General features: G+C 45.5%; 1 protein-coding gene across 1 annotated transcript in view; it reads right to left on the minus strand.

The window, feature by feature from the left end:
• The window catches only part of SFMBT2 (Scm like with four mbt domains 2), a 208,357-nt gene that overhangs the window by 11,787 nt on the left and 177,359 nt on the right, over nucleotides 1-19,211 (minus strand). The window contains exons 16-20 of the mRNA XM_060159924.1: nucleotides 13,022-13,131; nucleotides 6,893-7,068; nucleotides 4,657-4,823; nucleotides 4,006-4,269; nucleotides 3,121-3,249 (exon numbers count right to left, since the gene is read on the minus strand). Of these exons, the coding sequence (XP_060015907.1) occupies nucleotides 3,121-3,249; nucleotides 4,006-4,269; nucleotides 4,657-4,823; nucleotides 6,893-7,068; nucleotides 13,022-13,131 (846 nt within the window). The remainder of the gene's footprint in view (nucleotides 1-3,120; nucleotides 3,250-4,005; nucleotides 4,270-4,656; nucleotides 4,824-6,892; nucleotides 7,069-13,021; nucleotides 13,132-19,211) is intronic.

The raw sequence follows: 19,211 nt of genomic DNA on the forward strand, positions 1-19,211 counted from the left end.
GAATTTCTTCATTAAAAGTAAACCACTAGGGCTTCCCTGGTGGCACAGTGGTTGAGTCCGCCTGCCGATGCAGGGGACACGGGTTCGTGCCCCAGCCCGGGAAGATCCCACATGTCGCGGAGCGGCTGGGCCCGTGAGCCGTGGCCGCTGAGCCTGCGCTCCGCAACGGAAGAGACCACAGCAGTGAGAGGCCCGTGTACCGTGAAAAAAAAAAAAAGTAAACCACTAATTTGGGTAGTTTGCTTATTGCATGGCTCTGATTCACAAAAGGTGAATGAATAGGCAAAATTTTATTTAAGACTTTCCTGCTTTTTATAGACGTGTGGAGTTTCCCTGTATAATGTACATATTTGCAACATGAAATTATATAGATTTTTTAAGCAGTTACTATAACATTTCAGAGTTAAAAAGCATATATTCTGGTAATGGGAAGTTTATAATTTTTCTAAATGCTCCATGATTACGGTAGTCTCTGAATTTATGACTCAGAATCCAGGGAGAGAAGGCACGGAGCTGTGACTCCACGCGCTGTGATTTCTCTCACATGCTGGTGGATAAACCCCCAGCTCCTCCTCATTCATCTAAAAACACATACGACGCCTGGACTGACCCACTGGAGGCCCCATCAAATCAGAGCTGTGGTGTTTGGCCTCAAAGGTGATAGAACAAATTAGTAATTAAAGGTCTGGTTGAACAAAATACACGCTCAGGTGCCCACGGACTTCAGGTAGCCCCGCCGGGAACAGCCTTTTACTGTGACAGATGAAACGGTCTAACATAGAAATTTAAATAGAAATAAGGCTATAATCAATTAAATTCTACCTATTTTTCTCTCTTATGAGAGAAATAAGTAGGTATGTAAGGCCAAACTTTTAGGTGATGTGAGCCGATGTCCCTTGTTGACCCTAGAAGTGGCCGAGTGTCGGGAATGTCTCCTTCTTAGATGCCTTGGCTTGGGAAGGCACGAAACTTCCTGAGATGTTGTTGTAAACAGGGATTAAAATCCAATTAAGGATGATTCAGTATAAGTAGTATTTTAGCCTTTTTCACAAATCAGCTTTGTCTTCACCTTCTTGCTTATTACCAGATATTCATATTTATTATATAAATATATTTATATATATTATATTTATATTTATTGTCTGCCCTTCACAGCACAAATAGCGTCTGTTCTTTGTCCCACGAGAGGCCCAACTGGAAAGCATCTGTCAGTTCAAAGTGGCATGTGAGTCTCAAAACAAGCCCTGGGACTAACACAGACCGATACCTTCTGTATCTGCCTCGTGGATATTGCAAGGTCTGTACCAGACAGTGGGTGCAGACTGAATGAACCTAGGACCGGCTGGAACACGTGTTAAATCCGTGTCATCAGCACTCGTCACGTATACAAATGCGACGCTGTTTTCGAGGTGCTGCTAGTAATAAACACCAGACCGGAAACATGCTGCATCGGGCCGTATGCTTTAAGCAGGATTTCAACCTTCTGCTCTGTTCTTGTTTGCAAGACCGAGATGCAGTTTCTCAACAAGCCCCAAATCATGTGAGTCCTCACGTTTCTCACAATTCTCTTTCTTGCCTGTTTGTGTGTTTAAAGGAAGGGACATGCTCATTACCACGTTCTTGACGGACAAGGAACCTTTTTCTTTTTGTCTGCTTTTAAGTGTCGCCCAGAGAGGAAGCGCAGCTTGTCAGACAGCGAGGAGGTGGCCTGGCCTTCCAGCCACCATTCACTCGTTCGGTGCACTTACTGGGTGTCTACAGGAGACGCTACTATTCCATCAGTGGAAACCTTGGGAACACTGAGAACTCCCCTCTCCTGGGAGGAGCTGGGACCACATTAATTTGCTTTTTATAATTCGTTACTGCATTTTGGTGGCCTTGGGAGAAAATCTGAGAAGTTCACTGGTTACAGGGGAAATCAGAGGCCTTTCTTGTTTTCTTAATGATTTAATGCTTGAATTACCCTCTTTCTAGACTATTGGTTTGTATAATCTAAAAAAAAAGCTAGATGGACATATATTTAATTTATGACGTGGAAAACAGTACTTTAGTGAAATGCAAGGTTGTGAAAGACGCTTACACTGTGAAACAAGGCAAGAAATGTCGATGCAACAAACTGAGCAAACATGGTAGAGCACGTGACAGGCTTCCACCTGAACCTTCTATGTGAGGCCAGTGAGAAGTGTGCAAGGTGGATTATATTTAGAGTGGGGATTTATTTTCATACTAACTTAAGGCAAAATATAGATTAAAAACCCTCCTTCCTTACGGCATATCATTTCATCTGCTAGATTGAAAACTTCTAAGGTATAAATTATATCAATAGTTCTCCCATTTATCCATAATTTACCGTAGTACCTAACATACCATAGGCTTTAAAATAATTTACAAAGAAAGAAGTGAAGGAAGTAAGAAAACCGTGACAAAAGCAGCATTAAATAAAGCGCAATGGCCCGAGGGCTTCTGCCTCTGGGAAGATCAAGTAGACTTCTCCCTCTTTCTCTCGAGAAGTAAAAGCCCTGAATGTTATAAATAAGACAAACATAAGAAGACTCTGGAAGGTGGAGAAAAGAAGGCAGACCAGCCAGGGACGGTGGGACTCCAGATCTGACACGGTAGCCAGTCCTTTGAGCTTTTGTTTTTTGGCCTCCTATGTCTTTAGTGTTACACAAGCTGGCAGCCCAGAAATGCCAACGGGCACAAATGAAAAGAGGGCCAACGGAAGCCTGTTCTCTCTACTGGAAAGGGGGAGCTGGGGAGACAAAAGCCTTTCAGACGACAACTGCTCCACCACGGGACAACGCGCACCGCACCCTCCAGCCAAGGCAGAGCTGGGAGCCCTGACCTCCAGCCAGGCCAGGCTGCATAAGACCCAGCCCTCACCAAGGGGCATCCAAGAACCCCTAGTAGAGGCCGGAGCTGCCGTCTCCACTGCACGGCCAAGAGACCCCACGGAGCTGCAGGTGGGACCGCACGTGGAGCCCGGGTGTCCTGCTCCCCTGCCCCCAGGGACGAGGAAGCCCCCCACCCCCTGCCGAGGCCAAGCCCCAGGAAGCCAGCTGACACAGAAGACCCGGAGGCTCAGAACCAGAAGAGCTGCTGCGCAGCGGAACCCCGTACCTGCTCCTGAAATATTTTGGCCAGGGGGGCACAGTCCGTCAGCTTGATGAACCTCACCACGTCTGTCACCGACCACTCCAAGGGGTTGCTCTCCAGGACCAGCCTCTCCTCCTCCTCTTGCTTCACCGCCTGCAGAGGGAAGGGAAGCAGGAGGCTGTTTTCTCACTTCCCGGATGGCAGGACCCTCTCTGAACCCTGAGGGCTGGACCCGGGCTTTCTGGACCACTCGCAGCCTCCTCACGAGGCACCTGGACAGGTGCAGAGGCGACCGGTATCCAGGGATGCTCTTAGCAACTCGTCTGGGTTGTGACTTTGCTCCAAAGACTTGTGTATCTTTAGAGGTTAAAAAAAAAAGGCACAGTGATGGCCGCTGTTGACCCCCAAGTTCAGGAGCTCTGGGGCTGAGTGCGGGATCTCTGGTCGAGGAGGAGACAGGGCAGCAGCCGGTGTAGGCGCGCGAGGCCGCTATGCCCCCAGTTACGTGTGTGACGCTGGTGCCAACGACCTTCCAGCTGATCGTGTAACACGTGGGCTCAGGGGAGACCAGATACCCCGACTACACACTTTATAGCATCACAAGGTCTCCTGAGGAGGGAAAGCCTAGTGTTTAATGAGACCTTGAGGACTTATTCTGTCTGTTCTCCTGATCCCTGTGGTTTTAAAACCTTCCGGAAAAAGAGGTGCTATTACTTCTCCCACAGCCCCATCCTGAGGTTCACCGTCCTGCTCCATGGGATGTGGAATCACCAAGCTTTCTGCCCCTGATTTAGCAACACAGCCGGAGCAGCTGCTAGTGTTTAACTTAAACAGGGGTCCCCCAAGTGAGGTCCCGTGCTGCCCCACTGGGGACACCAGACGGGCCAGCTGAAGTGGCCTAAGCTTTACCTCCGCTGCTTCCTGGCTGGAGGCCGGGCCCCTGGGGGCCCCCTCGGCGCTGGGGGTGGCCCGGGCCCTCCGGCCCCTCCGCGTCCTCTCCACAGGCGCCCGGCGCTCGGGCTCCGAGCCGCTTCTCAGGGTCACGGCCCTCCGGGGCCGGGTGGAGGGCACCTCGGCCGAGGATGTGTCCGTCTGGTCATCACGGAGCTCGGAGCCGGTCTCCTCACTCCCGGTGTCATCGTCCAGGGCGTCCGCATCCTCCTCTTCACTTTCCTAGGAGGACGGAAGATGCACTGAGGCAGTGGGGAAGGGGGCCTCCGGGAAGGCAGGGGAGGGGGCCTCCGGGAAGGCGGGGGAGGGGGCCTCGGGAAGGCGGGGGAGGGGGCCCGCAACTCCACCCCAGGGGCCGGTGCCACCCTCCCGCTGAGATGTGTCCAAGGAGGCCTCGGAAGATGGATCCCATGGTCCCACCCCGGGTCCCACCTGCAGCCCCTTCCCAGCCGAGACGCTGCAATGTTAAGTCTGCGTTCGACAACTAAGGAGGGGGTTCCGGCAGTTCACGATTCTCACCATTTAGCATCAAACTTCAACCTGGCCTTGGCTGTGAAGCCAGGGCGGCGCTTCCCGATCGAATGTGGGAAGCTTCCGAGCAGAACGTACCTCCCCGGAGCCTGCGGCAAAGCCCACGGCAGAGGACCTCCGTTTCTTCTGCACAAAAATGGATTTTCGTCGTTTCCTGCGTCTGGCCGGTTTAGGGTGTCCGCTTTCAGCACTGCTTTCTCCAATCGGGGGCTTAATGATCTTCTTCCTCTTCCCATAATAATAAGCTACAGGGAGAGAGATGATGAGATTACAAACTTCATTAAAAGGTTACACCCACGGGCATGCATGGATGGGGAGGACAGAGACAGGAGCAAGGCAGAGGGAGGAGAGAAGGAAAACTAAAGGGAGAGGGAGGGGGAAAGTGAGAGAGAGATCATTCCTTCATTTGAGACCATCGAAACTTCACATCCCGGGGCTTCCCTGGTGGCGCAGTGGTTGAGAGTCTGCCTGCCGATGCAGGGGACACGGGTTCGTGCCCCGGTCTGGGAAGATCCCACATGCCACGGAGTGGCTGCGCCCGTGAGCCATGGCCGCTGAGCCTGCGCGTCTGGAGCCTGTGCTCCGCAACGGGAGAGGCCACAACAGTGAGAGGCCCGCGTACCGCAAAAACAAAAACCCCAGAAACTTCACATCCCATTTACACCTCAGGAAACAGTTCTGAGAAAACAGCTCCACAGGGGGGAAACCTGTCCCCAGTGCCCTCGTGTTTACAAGCTGTTATGGACAGAACAGTGTCACCTGCCGCCTGCACAACCCCTCGCAAATTCAAATGTAGAAGCCCTAACCCCCAATGTGACTGCATCTGGAGGTGGGCCTTTAGGGAGGTGATTACAGTTAATGAGCTCATAAGGGTGAGGCCCTGACCCAACAGGACCGATATCCTGACAAGACGAGGAAGAGACACCAGGGACGCACAGAGGGAGGACCCTGTGGGGACACAGCAAGGAGGCGGCCGACTGCAAGGCAAGGAGAGAGGCCCCAGGAGAAGCCAGCCCTGCTGACGCCTCGATCTGGACTTGCAGCCTCCAAAACTGGGAGGAATGAATGTCTGTTGTTTAAGCCCCACAGTCTGTGGGACTTTGCTGTGGCGGCCCGAGCAGACTGAGACAGAAGGTGAGCCAAACAAGCTTAGAGTTATTTCAGGAGTTTCTCTCTGCTGCCCTTCCTTGCCCCCAATACTGCACACAGTGGTGGCAAACACTCCCACTGGAGAAGCTCTGACAGCTGCCCCCGAGTCTGAAGCTTGAAGAATGAACAAGCACAGTGAACACCTACTGGAGGGCCCTGGTCACGAAGGATCTCCCCATCTCTCGATCTGACCAAGACCAACTGGCAAACACACAGCCCAAATTAACGGGGCACCTGCTGTCTTTTCAAATAGTGTTCCTTCCCTACTACATAACTACACACTTTATTCTTTTCTCTCAGTGGAGACTTTCATTACTTCTGAATTCAATAACAGAGTTATACGTCTGTATTACCTCCTAGAGCAATAGTTAGAAAATTATTTACCAACTTTCAATAATGATTGATACATTTTATCATTTGAATGTATAATCAATTAACTAAAACCTATTATGGGTCCAGTTTTCAATTGTGATCAACACTGAGATGCTTCCTCATTAGCCAAAGCCTCAACTGTTCCCTATGGAACTCCCATTATTCCAGAAAAGGACCAGATGCACCAAAGGAACCTTTATCTACGGCTGGAGGCATACAAAGGAAAATGCCAAATGCACGGCTCCTGGATGACGGCGGCTGTTTCCCACCCTGCAGTGAAGCACGTGTCCACACATCCCCACACCACTGTACCTGAGAGGAAAGTCACTCAGCCTCCACACCTCAAACTCCTTATAGGCAAAATGACCGACTAGTGTAGGTTTCTTTCAGGACTAAAGCTGTCTATTTCCAGTACCTTCCACTTGAATTTGGTCCGTAAAGACGGCACTTATAAAACTGTCAAGAAACGCCATGGGGTTCTCGGGTGTGAACAAACACTCATCCATTAGTGTCTGACACCTAGAGAGAACCACAAAGCACCTCATCCTGGAGTGTGGTCGCAGCAGAGCTGGAGACATCCCCATCCCTTCCTCATTCTAGGAGAGAAACAAGTATCTACTAAGTAAACCTTAAAGAATTCTCCCGTAGCCATTCCTAGGAAAAACTACGCAAAAGGTGTTTAAACAAAAACAAACAAATAAACAAACAAACAAAAAAACAGCCCACCAGCTACATGACTACATGGTCTGCGGGTAGGCCCACAGACCAACGTTCTTTTCAGATTTGCACTTACTGTATTTGGTTTTGGTGTGAATGGAGCAGTTCTCCGGGCAGTTTTCAGAAACCAGCACAGGACTGAACAAATTTGGACAGCATTCGAGCTTGGCACAAACACGGCGGCAGAAATCCGCTACTTGGTCAGATGTTCGGACGATCTTGGCCACGGCCCTGTATGTTTTGCCTCTATACCTAGAAACAAAGAAGAAAAAGTGACGGAGAGACCACACACTGACTCAGATCTATTCTGTACAGTGGATTCCAAAGCGGCCCATTCACTTTCTAAAAACAAAGCAGGTTGTGTGTGGCTTCTCTGTCATTTGTTTTCGTTGTTCCTTATGAGTTCACAAAAATATTTTTAAGAAATGCCCAGCGCCATGGGCAATGTATGTGGTGACCGGGCTAAAAGAGGATTCCAAAATAAAGATTCCCAGTTGGCGTATTCTCACCGGGGTCTGCGTAATTGAACACCCCTCCAGGATGCTTCTGGAATCTAAATAGTGTCACTCGTTGCTCATGACCTTTGAGAAATAAAACCTTTCTCCTCCCCAAGAAAAACCACATGAAGTCACCAACGAAAAACTAGAGACCAGATCTTCTGGAAAGCAGGTTGGATGGACTCCTGTTTTATTTATTTATTTATTTTGCAGTACGTGGGCCTCTCACTGTTGTGGCCTCTCCCGTTGTGGAGCACAGGCTCCGGACGCACAGGCTCAGAGGCCATGGCTCACGGGCCCAGCCGCTCCGCGGCACGTGGGATCTTCCCGGACCAGGGCACGAACCCGCGTCCCCTGCATCGGCAGGCGGACTCTCAACCACTGCGCCACCAGGGAAGCCCGTGGATGGACTCCTGTTTTAAAAATAAGTACTACAGCCCTCATCCAAATGCCTATTTAATAATAATGTAAACCATGCTGGCTGAAAAGGTGAGCTCTTCGAAATAGTTTGAGTCACCTTTTAATACAGTTTTTAAAACTATCATTGGTACAAAATAATGATAAATTTCTCAGTTGGCAACAGATCATATGTCTTTATTTACTTCACATCTCACTAAACTTAAGAGTCCACTGAAATGAGAATACATCAAAATAGCTGGGCCTATTAAACTATGTCCTTGATGTGCACCCTAATTTTCAAGTTGAAATCCTGAATGATAATTTATTTTCCAGGAAAACTGCACGTAGTGGTAGCTCTGGCTGAGAGCGCTTGTGTTAATTTTTGGAAAACTAAGCAAAATTGAGAGAGAAAGAACCACCAAGGAAGGCTGACCTTGTCAGTTTCCACATCAGCAGTGTCAACCTGCTCCTTTACACAGTTGTATGCAGATCTTCCTTGACTTCCGATGGGGGTTACATCCCAATAAACCCACCTTAAGTTGAAAATATCCTAAGTCGGAAATGCATGTAATGCACCCAACCTACCGAACATCAGAGCTTCGCCTGGCCTACCTTATTAATCTATGGCTGGGAAAAATGATCCAACACAAAGCTTATATCATAATAAAGGGTTGAATATCTCGTGTAATTTATTGAATAGAGGAAGTGAAAAACAGAATGGTTGTCTGGGTCCAGAAGGGTTGTTAAGAGTACCTGCTGTCCACCCTCGTGATTGCAGGGCTGACGGGGAGCACACTTTGAAACAGTACAGGAAGGCAGCACGATGGAGGGACCAGGAAGGACTGCCTCCCTGCCGTGAACGTGGGGACCCACTCAGAGTCTCAGAGTGCACACACAGACTGTTTTAAGAGGACGATGTTTACGATTCAACAGATGCAGAAGGCAGCTTTCTTGGAGTTTCCATTATCTGACTAAAGGCAGAAATTTCTGAGCAATGAGGATCACCATAAATCCCCTCTTTGGGGGTCGCTTCTCATCCTAGGGATAAACCTACCATAAATCCCCTCTTGGAGGAGTTTCATGGCCTTGAAGAAGACAGAAAGGCCACTCCTGCCTGCATAACAAACTATTCCAAACTTTCTTATCTCCCAGTTTTTCTCCTAAAAACCTACTTGTCTTTCCCAAAGAAACCTATTTGTTCTTCCCCAGAGGCCTTTTCTCCCCACTCCCTTCCCCCCCACTAAGTTAGAGATGACTTAGGTATAAGCTCCAAACCTAACTGTCCCTTTGAGTTACACATCACAGAGCACTTTTGTGTGTACATCCATTGCACCAGGAAAGAAATGGTCTTTTTTTTTTTTTTTTTTTGCTGTCTTTTGTCAATTTAGTTTGCAGGCTCCCAGGTACTGAACCTAAGAGGGTAGATGAAGGGGTTTTCTCCCTGACATCAATAAGGAAGTGTGGGTAGCCTTCCAATAATTTCCTATCAGCCGAAGTAGGGATTTATGTCCACGTGTGAGTGCATGTGGCAGGGTGGAGACAGACAGATGAAGATGGACAAACAAGAGTTCTGGGGAAAACGGTCTCTTCTCTTTCAGTTAAAGACTTTAGAAAAATCAAAACGGATGTTGAGTCAAAAAGAAATACAAAGTGAAAACACCAACACTGATCCAAGCAGAATGACTTCAATTTGGCCTAAGTTCTATCATTCGTCTTTCAAAATGACCCATATCAGGACCTTTTTTAAAAATCTTGTGATGCAAGATTTACTTGTGACAGGACTACGATGACAGTGGAGAATAAGGCTCCAGTCTGTCAAGGTGAATTCACATCCTCAAATATTTAAGGAAGAATTAAAAGGGGAAAAAAAGATGATAACTGCAGAAATAAGGATGCGTGGCACACAGTGAGAAAAATCGCTCTTCTCATTAGCAATAAATAGTAAGAGATGGCCCCGACTTCCTTCAAAACAAAGCTTTTACTTGTAGATTCTTAATCTACAACTAGGGTCAGTGCAACACTAGTTTTCAGTCTTAAGGTACTCAACCTCAGAAATTTCTCTCTTCCTTCTTGATTCCTGTATTTCAAGTCATGGGAACTCTGTGTGATAAATGGGGTGGGCGTTTATTTTATGAAAGACAACCTCTAATTCAGAACATCCTAAACTGGTCTGTGTGTGACCCAGAAACGCCACGCCCATAACCTGATGAATTTATTACACACCGAAATTCAGTCGTCTCTTCAGAAACGGGTTCACCCTCTCGCTTAACGTAATGTTTACAGCATACATTTTCACGAGAGCAAATTTCACAAATCTGAGCAAAGTAAAAATTAACACATGAACCAACAAAATCTTTCTTCAGTGAAAAGTCTCTCAGTTTGGGAATCCTTTTTCACATAAATCTCCTTGATAGTCAAATATTACATCTTACTGTTCATAAAGCATGGGCATGAATAAATGCCCCCCAAAAGGTAAAATAAATGAAAACACATACAAAATTGTCATTGCTTATGAAAAAAGAAACCAAAATATCATTTCCATAGAGCTGAACGTGACTCACCTAAAAGTAAAGATTTGACTTTATCTCGTTGCTTCTGCCTAAGTGATCATGAAATCTAGTTCACTCAAAATTACATCAGGATATTTCCACTTTAAATATTCTGCATAACTGTAACAAAAGGAGACTGGGAAAATCTATTAAACCTCCGCCTGGCTTTTATAAAGGTTGTCACAAAAGCCATTCAAACAAGAGTCAACAATTTTTCCCCCTCAGGAAGATTCTATAACATGTTGGAAAACACATGTAAATGTCTCTAAAAGCACAGGACTGGATTTTTTTTTTAATCCCCCTAAGGTATAGCCAGGTATAGCCTAAATTCCTCCTCCCGAAATTCTAAATAATGTAGGTCAATTTAGTAACTTCAATCCATCGGAAAGAAACAATGTTCTCTTCCAGAGCTGCTGAAGTGAACTACACTAGCATCCCCTTTTCCTTTAGCACAAACTATTCCTGGTTCTGCCTTTCAGTCCGTGTTGAAGACTCATTATGTGATAGGCTTCTTATACACTGTTCAAACATTCTGATAATTTGTTCTAGCATAAAAGGTATGGTTGTTGGCTAAACAGGCAAAATCATTGGGGGACAACTGTAGGTGACAGTGTTCGTTTTTCATCTATTTACAGATCAACCCTTGTCAATGTCACCCCTATCCTCTCAACTAAATGGGTCTTTTCAGAAGAGGAAAAAACCAATCAGAACTCCCAGATGCTAAGTGACAGCGTTCCCAAAGCTCTACAGAGAAGAATCTCATGCCCTTTCTTACTGAGAACACTCTCTGTGGTTTTATAATTCAAGGACCACAACCAAGACAACTGAATGCCTTAAACGCATGTCTCCGCCCTCGCTAATTTATTCACAAAGAAAGCATCTTAGCCTTTCAGCAAAATGGGAAGAAGTCAACTCTCTCTCCTCCCTTTTGCACCAATGAAAACATCAAAGTTATCAAGATCTAAAACGTTGTCGTTTTACATCAGAAGGAAAGAGGTGACTCAGCACGTAGTATTATAAGGGATATTCCCGCTGACTGTAAATCTGTCATTGTTAGCAGCTGCTTTAAGATGCTGCTGTGATCCAGACACTTGAAATCCAGTTCAGACACACATTTTCTCATTATAAGTTGCTGTGTAAGATTCTGCTAAGGAACGCGCTGTCATGTTTGATATAATAGGTAATAACGTTGCCTTTACGATACAGCAGGGCTGGGTCGTGCTGTGTCTGTTTTGATTGTATCAGGCTGGTTTCATAAAAGCTCTGATCAACTTGGCAATGGGAAAATGAGTGACAACAGTGCAAAATGAACTCTCCCTGTCACTCTGGGAATCCGGAGTGAGTTTCTGGCTAGCTTAGGGAGCAGGGGAGATTTTAATGGAATTTAAGGTTGTTGTACTTTTACTATTTCCATATCCTTGGGTGTATTCTGGATGTACTGAATTTTACAGAAAAATTTTAAAACAAGACGTGAGAAGGGTTTCTCTCTATAAATACTTGCCCGGGGTTTCCTGCCACCACTACCAGTATGAATCGACATTGTAACAAAGTATTCTACTGTGTCTGATGATCTCCAGCTTATATAAAGTAGAAAAATACAGAATGTTAGATTGGAAAAATAGCATGTTTTATTTTTTTCTGGGCTACAGGTGAAGCTCAATTAAATATTTCTTGGGAAGGAAGGGAAGGGTGAGGTATGGTGTCACCCTTCATTGACACGACACCTTCCAACAAACCAAAACTCTCCTTATTTACATGCATTCCCTTTAACTTTTGTGGTTTAGTGGAGTATCATTAGACCATACATGACTTTTGTTGAATCTAAAATTATAGAGATGCTCAAAAAAGACACAGGAAAGGCTGAGTGGATAACTAACCATGAATGCAAGTAACTGTGAATTTCTCCACGTCTGTACTCAGTTCTGGTATAAGTTAACCATGGAGGAAAATACCACTGGTCATGTAAGTTATTTAATATTCCTTAATTTTCACTACAAATAGGACAGGCACTTTCCCTAAAGGAGGGCTTAGGTATGCGCTAGCCACTGAAAAGTAGTTCACTGTTTAAACAGCATCATTTTCCAAATGTTACAGCTAAGTGATACCTTTTGACACCATTATACAGGAAGTGGACCGATGAAGATCTATTCCATTTGAAAAGAATTAAGTGGATATTAAAAGCCCTCTCAAACCACCAAAACTATTATTAAACATAAAGTTATCTTTTTCTATCTGTCTCCTAAACAACTGAGTTCTTGCAAAGCAGGCCAGGGGGTGTTCTCAATTTCAGAGTTCAAGAAACTTAAAGCAAAGCAAACATTACCTTTCCAATTAGCCTGTTTCCAAATAAAATAAGTGACCAACTACATGCCTAGCCACAGCCTATTAACCAAAACCAAAGAGAGGTATTGGTTCTTCCTATTTTTTAAACTGTCAAGTCGCAGAGTGAGGAACATTGTATCTGGCATAAACTCTACAGTATCAGATATTAAGATCTGTTAATGAAAAACGTATAATAATGATAAGAGGAATCCTCTCTTTATATAAATGTTTCCCTCTGGATCAAACAACCCATCAGTACATTTTTATTCTGAATATTTAACACAATAAACTCTGTGTGTGGTGCACAGAACTGCAGAACAACAAGCCTTCTGTTGGTTTCCACTTCTCTGGGCCATGTGAAAAAGAGGAAGGACAAGTTTCAAAGTGGCAGGCAAAGAATGCTGAGAACCCTGGTTTTCCAGAATTGAAAACACTTACTTGGCCTTCAGTGTCTCCTCCTGAAAATTCCAGTGTGGGTCTTCCACCAGCTGTAATTCCCGTAATACCCTTCCAGGTTTGTAAGCTGCATTGATAATCATGCTAAGAACCTGTTGGGAAAAAGGAATCGCCGTGAACGTCCACTGCATCCATTTCTGCTAAAACGAGAATGTTTTAGAAACCGCTTCGCTGATACTTCAGAGCTGTCTGCCCTGCACCTCCCGTCAGCAATGGGCTGCGATGGAGTCAGAGAGAATGTTTTGCAGCTTGGCACTGACGTGCTCGCCATCAAGGGGATAGAAAGGGCGTGAAATCCGACGCCTCTGCCTGGGAGAGTGTGAACCGCTGGCCAGAGGGGATGGCTGGCTCTCACTAATGTTCCTGGTTGCGGAAAAACTGAACCATTTTCTCCAAAGAGCCACGGATCATCCTTCAACTGGATTCCTCGTCAGTAGTATCGGTTACTAAGAATTCCATTTTATCCTTAAAAATACATTTCAAAAGGAATCACTAAGATGGAGATGGGAGGTTTGTTCCAACGCTTCTGGATAAGCTTCAGATACTTGTACGGAGGGCTAAGAAATTACTTGAAACTCACCTGACGCTGACCCAATTTACGGACATTTAACATTAGGACATTTCTCAGAGACGTGAGTGTTTCGAAAGGAAGTCTGAGCGTCTAAACACCATCTGACAGCTTCCTCAAGCCACCCCTTGACTCCCAAGTCCCAAGTGCGAGAAAATGAACACGTGGTCAGAACCACTTCAACAGTCCCAGAGGGACCAGACATCTCCCTTCTAAAGCCTCAACTTCACGCTCTGAGGCACTCGTTTCCCATAAGCAAATCCTCATTAGCAATGAACATTCATGAGTTCTGGCATGCTCGTGAGCTGCTGTTATTTGGATAGAGAGCTCAAAAAAATGTGAAGATGCAATGCAGCACATAAAGGAACACTGAGACCTCGGGGGCTTCATTCCATGAAATGCCCATTCGCTGAGGATCTGCCCTGTGCCAAGCCCTGGAGCATACAGACAGCACACAGTACCCGCCGTTCCTGAAGCCCCTCCCCGTCCAGAAGAGGAACGAGCCAGGCACTGAGTTCACGCGCCATGTTTCAGAGCAAAACCCCACTGAGAGAGTGAGAAAAATTCCTTATTGAGTTGGAAGGACACTGGCTATATTGCTGAAGCGCCTACTATTTTGTGAAGGAGACCAGCACGGTGTTAACGGGAAGAAAGAAGATGAAAAGTGTGCTGCAGAAATTTTCAAGTCCCAGTTTTCATGTACCTGGTGTGTTCTGGGATGTAATTGGTGTGGTCTGCACCCTGATTTAATTGAGAGAAACAAAGCCTTCTCATAACTGAGGATTCGATCTTGAAATATTCTATCCTCTGCAGTCAGCATGGCAACTGTCTTTTTCTTGCCTGGGTGGCATTTTGCTATGTTCCCAGGTCCCTGTAGAGCCCCATCCAGAGAACATGTTTCAGCCAAGACGCTAAAAGGCCAGGACACAGCAATACAAGCAGCTAGTTCTATTGTGTTTGTTTTCTCTATTAGAATAATCATCTGATTTTATTATTTACTGTCAGTACAATTTACAGAAACCGAGTTTAAAAATAAATCCATTTGAAACTGGCTGAAATCACGCACCCAGTGTTTATCAACAGACAATAAACTTTCAACTGAATCTTTTCATTGTGTTTCGCTGAGAAAGCCCCAGAGCTACATCTTATTTGCTGCATAGAGAAATGCATTTTGTGACTGTGAAAAGAAAATGCCTTCCAGAGTTCAATTCAGAGTGGAAACAGGCGGCAATTAACTCGTAAAAGGCATGTGATATTGAATAATTTTCCCCTGGCTTTTCCCAATGTCACATCATTTGTCTCTAAATTCAACAAGCTCTCTATAAAACTTTGGAATTGTGATCTGAATAATTTATGTACCTGACATCTTAGTGTATTATAGTTACTCCATGAAAATAACTAAGTTGACAGCTGTTATTATGACCCAAGTTAGACTGAATTACTGTACCTTGCAAAACATCAGAATTCAAGTTATTACACTCTTGATCACAAAGGGTAGCTCAGACCCTGCCCCCAATTAACTAACAGGATGTTAGCTGTGAAGCTGATGAACATTCTTCCCAATAAACTGACATTAAGATTGCTCTGAGTATCTCAAGGAGGAAATTAGCGCTACAGCAATGCCTCACTGGATTTCCTAGGCTTCACGAAATGTTTATTGGGAACACCCTTCTACACAGAAGTCCCCACAGTATATTATAACAGAGGAGCAATAGCCTTTGTAAAGTTGGACAGATATGGGATGGGATCCCAGGTCCATCCCTTAGAAGCTAATCAAGCTTAGGCAAGATGCTTGATTGACTTTCCTCATCTGTATAATGGGGGCGCTGCCATTTACCTGGTTCACAATGAAGGGGGTCAGAACTTGTCACCTCAAAATATGCCACTTTGGCATAGGATTAATTTTTCCCTGACACAACTGAGAAACAGCAGACACTGCAGGGACTCTCTGCCCTCCCCCTTTCTGCCTAAAACACTGTGAAAGTGTCCCCCTCCCCGCTCTTACACCAGGAGGAAAACAACCCTTGTCACTGGAGAAACAAAGATGGCCCAGAGATGACTCTGCACAAACAAATCTTACTAGGAAAAAAACCCCCTTATCTTCCGTTAGATTCCCGCATATACTTAACAGTCCTTGGAGCTCAGACCCCTTTCCCTTTGTCTGATCACCTCTCCACAATGTACTGTCTTTTATTAAAATGGTATGTAAAAATCTCAAGCCTAATGGCTTCTTTGGTTTTTAATTTCTTGCAACCCTTTTCTCCTGTTGATCTGTCTTTTGTCAGTTTAATTTACAGGCCCTACCTACTGAACCTAAGAGGGTAGAGGAAAAGATTTTCTCCCCTGTAATAAGGATGTTGTGAGAAATAAAGGAGGTAACAGCTCGGCATATAAAAAATGTTTAAGGTAGCCTTCTTCTTGATATCCAAGCAGTCCTCATCCACCCACAAAACAAACTCTCCCTGGGCCTTCATCTCTCTATTCTCATTGGCCTGTATTTATGTTTCAGTCAAGCACCTTCGCAAAATAACTCTTCTTAGAAGCTCCTGACTTTCTTGCTACTGCCTCTTCTCCAGAACCCAACTTCTTAAAAAAAAAAAAAAAAAGTCTATACTTTTAACTTCTTCATCTCCAATTCTCAACCCACCCAAATCTGGCTTCTTCTCCAAGCAGTAAACTGAAAAACTGAAGGGCACCGATGACCTAATTCTCAAATCCAAATTGCGCTCCCATCTCTCTGAACCTCCGAGGACTCCGACGGTGCATTCCACGGCCCCGTCCTGCTGCGCCTCTTGTTCTCCTACCTCTGCTCCATCAGGCGCAAAAGTTTGCTCAGAAAACGGTGAGTGAGTCAGTTACAGGAGAAGAGAGAAGGGTCCTCAGAGGGAGGAAGAGACAAATAGAACAGAGCGTAGGTGGTGTCGGCAGGGGAAGAGGCAAATAGCGCCAAGCGTCTGGTACCCGGGAGCCCCTCAGTGAATGCGTGTCTCCTTCTCTTGCCCCTGCCCTTTCAGGTACAAGGTCAGCACTCAAAGGATTCCGTAAATCGATGGGATTTTTTTCTGTTCACTTCGTGAAATCACGGAATTCCATTATTTCCTTCCACATGCACTATCATGAAAACTTCTCCCCGAACACCGAAAGTAACTAAGATCGTTTCCAACCTCAACTATATCCTATGATTAAAGTTGTAACAATGTTGAAAGTGCAGGAAACCACTTAATAGGAAAATTAGTTCTCTGAGTGTTAAGATTAGAAAACACTTCAGAACGCAAATATAAGCTCCCACAGCTCAGGCTGGGCTAACTTAATGGAAAGAAGACAGGCTCCCGACCTCAAAGGTCTGTCATCTGTTGAGTTCTAGTGGCCAGGGCGGGAGATGTCTCTTCAGGGCCAACATTTAGAGAGAGACTGGCCCACAGGGAAACAGGAAGGAGGATATTCTCTCTCTGGCGAAGTCAGAAGAAGGATCTGGATACAAAGGAGCCCCCCTCAACATGTTCACTGTTACAGCAGACCTTTCTGCTCTGCAGTCTATCCAAGAGCCACAGTTACAATAATTAGCTTTTTATAGAAATCGGGACCACCAAAGGCCCTCACGGGCCTCAAAGATGATTTCTTTCAATTTCAAAATCAGGTGAAATGGAGATAATTTTATGAATGGGTTTTTTAAAATAATAAAATGATAAAAAATTTCTCTTGCCTAACCAGCCATTACTCCATCAGTAGGGCTTCGCCAGGTGGATGGGATACATAAAGTGCGAGAGGACCAAAATGAGACAAGACTCTGATGTGAGCACCTGGGCTGTCGATACAATGAGAGGCCCGGCGAGTTGCAGAGCAGACAGACAAGAAGAGTTTTATTTTTGTAACGAGATTTAAATGGAGAATATTAATTAAAACACGTCTCCAAACCCAAAGAAGGAGTTTGGGTTTCAAATGAACTGTAGCAGCTGTGCTTCTTTTCCCAGAGTGAAGTCACATTTATCCTACACCCCCCAGAGGTCCACAGTGTTATCAATGGAGTACGCAGCACTTCCTCTTAAACGCTCACAAAAGTAAACGCCACCAAAAACCGAAAAGAAAGGAAGACGTTCTCATAAGAGCAAAGAGGAAGCAGCAGGGTCTTTCCTTCTCTGCAGCGCAAACGTAACCTTCTAAGAAGCCAGAGGAAAGCACGAAACAAGCTTGGAAAAGAAAACAAGACTTTTCCAAGTTATTTACCCTTAAACGTAGGTGTTTTCATTCAGTCTCCCGAATCACTGACTGCTCTGGGCACGTCCCCAAAATTAATGCAACTGCTGCATCTAATATACCCCCAAATATTACCTAATAATCACTATGCTCATCTCTCCTTTGGTTATTAGTTACAAAAATTGTAATAAGAACAGTAATAATCTGACGTGCTTTCCCAGGTGGACTCTATTGCTTGGGCTGAAACTGCCCTCTACCTTTGTTTCAGATTCTTAACGGAAGGCTCACCTCCCCTGGACAACCCACCACCCGGAGAGCAGGCCCTTCCCCCCGCCCCAGGCTCAAAGGCAAGGTCGGGGAGCCCAGTGCTTCCCTGGTAGGCAGCCCCCTTCCCCCGGCACCAAAGTACTCCCTACTTTATCACTTCAATTTGATTAAAAGACCACTCTCCGAAGAAGCCTATATTTTCAGGAATTATCCACTTCCCCCTGGAAGACGAACAGGAGAATCCCATCATACCCTGTACCTTCCTTCAGCTTGGTCACCAGAAACGCAACACTCTTAGAACTTTCCTTCTGCCCAGAATCCCACTCCCATACGGCTCTGCGCTTCCCCCTTGTCTGCCCCAACCTCAAGCTCCTCACGGCTTCCCAAACCCACCCACGATGCCCTCTGAGCTCATGATCCATCAGCAGCAAAATGCCCTTAAACTCTAGACTATTTTCCAGAGTATTCTTTTCCACCTGTGGTTTTCCCTTCTGCTATGGACTGAGTATGTCCCACCAAATTGCTACGTTGAAGCGCTACCCTCCCCCATGTGATGGTACTGGGGGTGGGGCTTTGGGTGGTTAAGTTTAGATGAGGTCCTGAGGATGGATCCTCCATGACGGGGTGCCCTTGTGAGCAGAGACCAGAGAGCTTGCCCTCCCTCTCAGATGCGGGGACACAGCAAGAAGGCAGCTGTGTGCAAACCTTAGGAAGGGAGCCTCACCAACCTGCCCTCCTGATGAGAAATCAGGGACTACATTTTGTTTGTTGCTTTATTCATAGTAGCTAGAACCATGCCTGGCAATAGGAGGCACTCGATCAAGACTTTTTTGGAATTTGTTCAATGAATTTCAAGATGGGCACTGATATTGGATCAAATTATTCTGTACATCTAAAACTTAATGATTGATTCACTCCAAGAATTTATCTGGTACCATATGTTCTATGTCAACGGAGGCCCAGGAGGTAGCATTTGCCACTGATTTCCTTGTTACAGAATCCTACCCTACAGTACAATAAGAAATTTCAGCAAAAGTATCTCATCATCTTTACAGGCAAATCATAAAACCTTCACAACAAAAAAAAACTTTGTACTTTTTTTGCCAACCTTCCTGGACACTGTCTAGCTAATTCCTGAATCAT

Source organism: Lagenorhynchus albirostris, chromosome 1, assembly GCF_949774975.1.
Source record: "Lagenorhynchus albirostris chromosome 1, mLagAlb1.1, whole genome shotgun sequence".
Taxonomy (NCBI): domain Eukaryota; kingdom Metazoa; phylum Chordata; class Mammalia; order Artiodactyla; family Delphinidae; genus Lagenorhynchus; species Lagenorhynchus albirostris.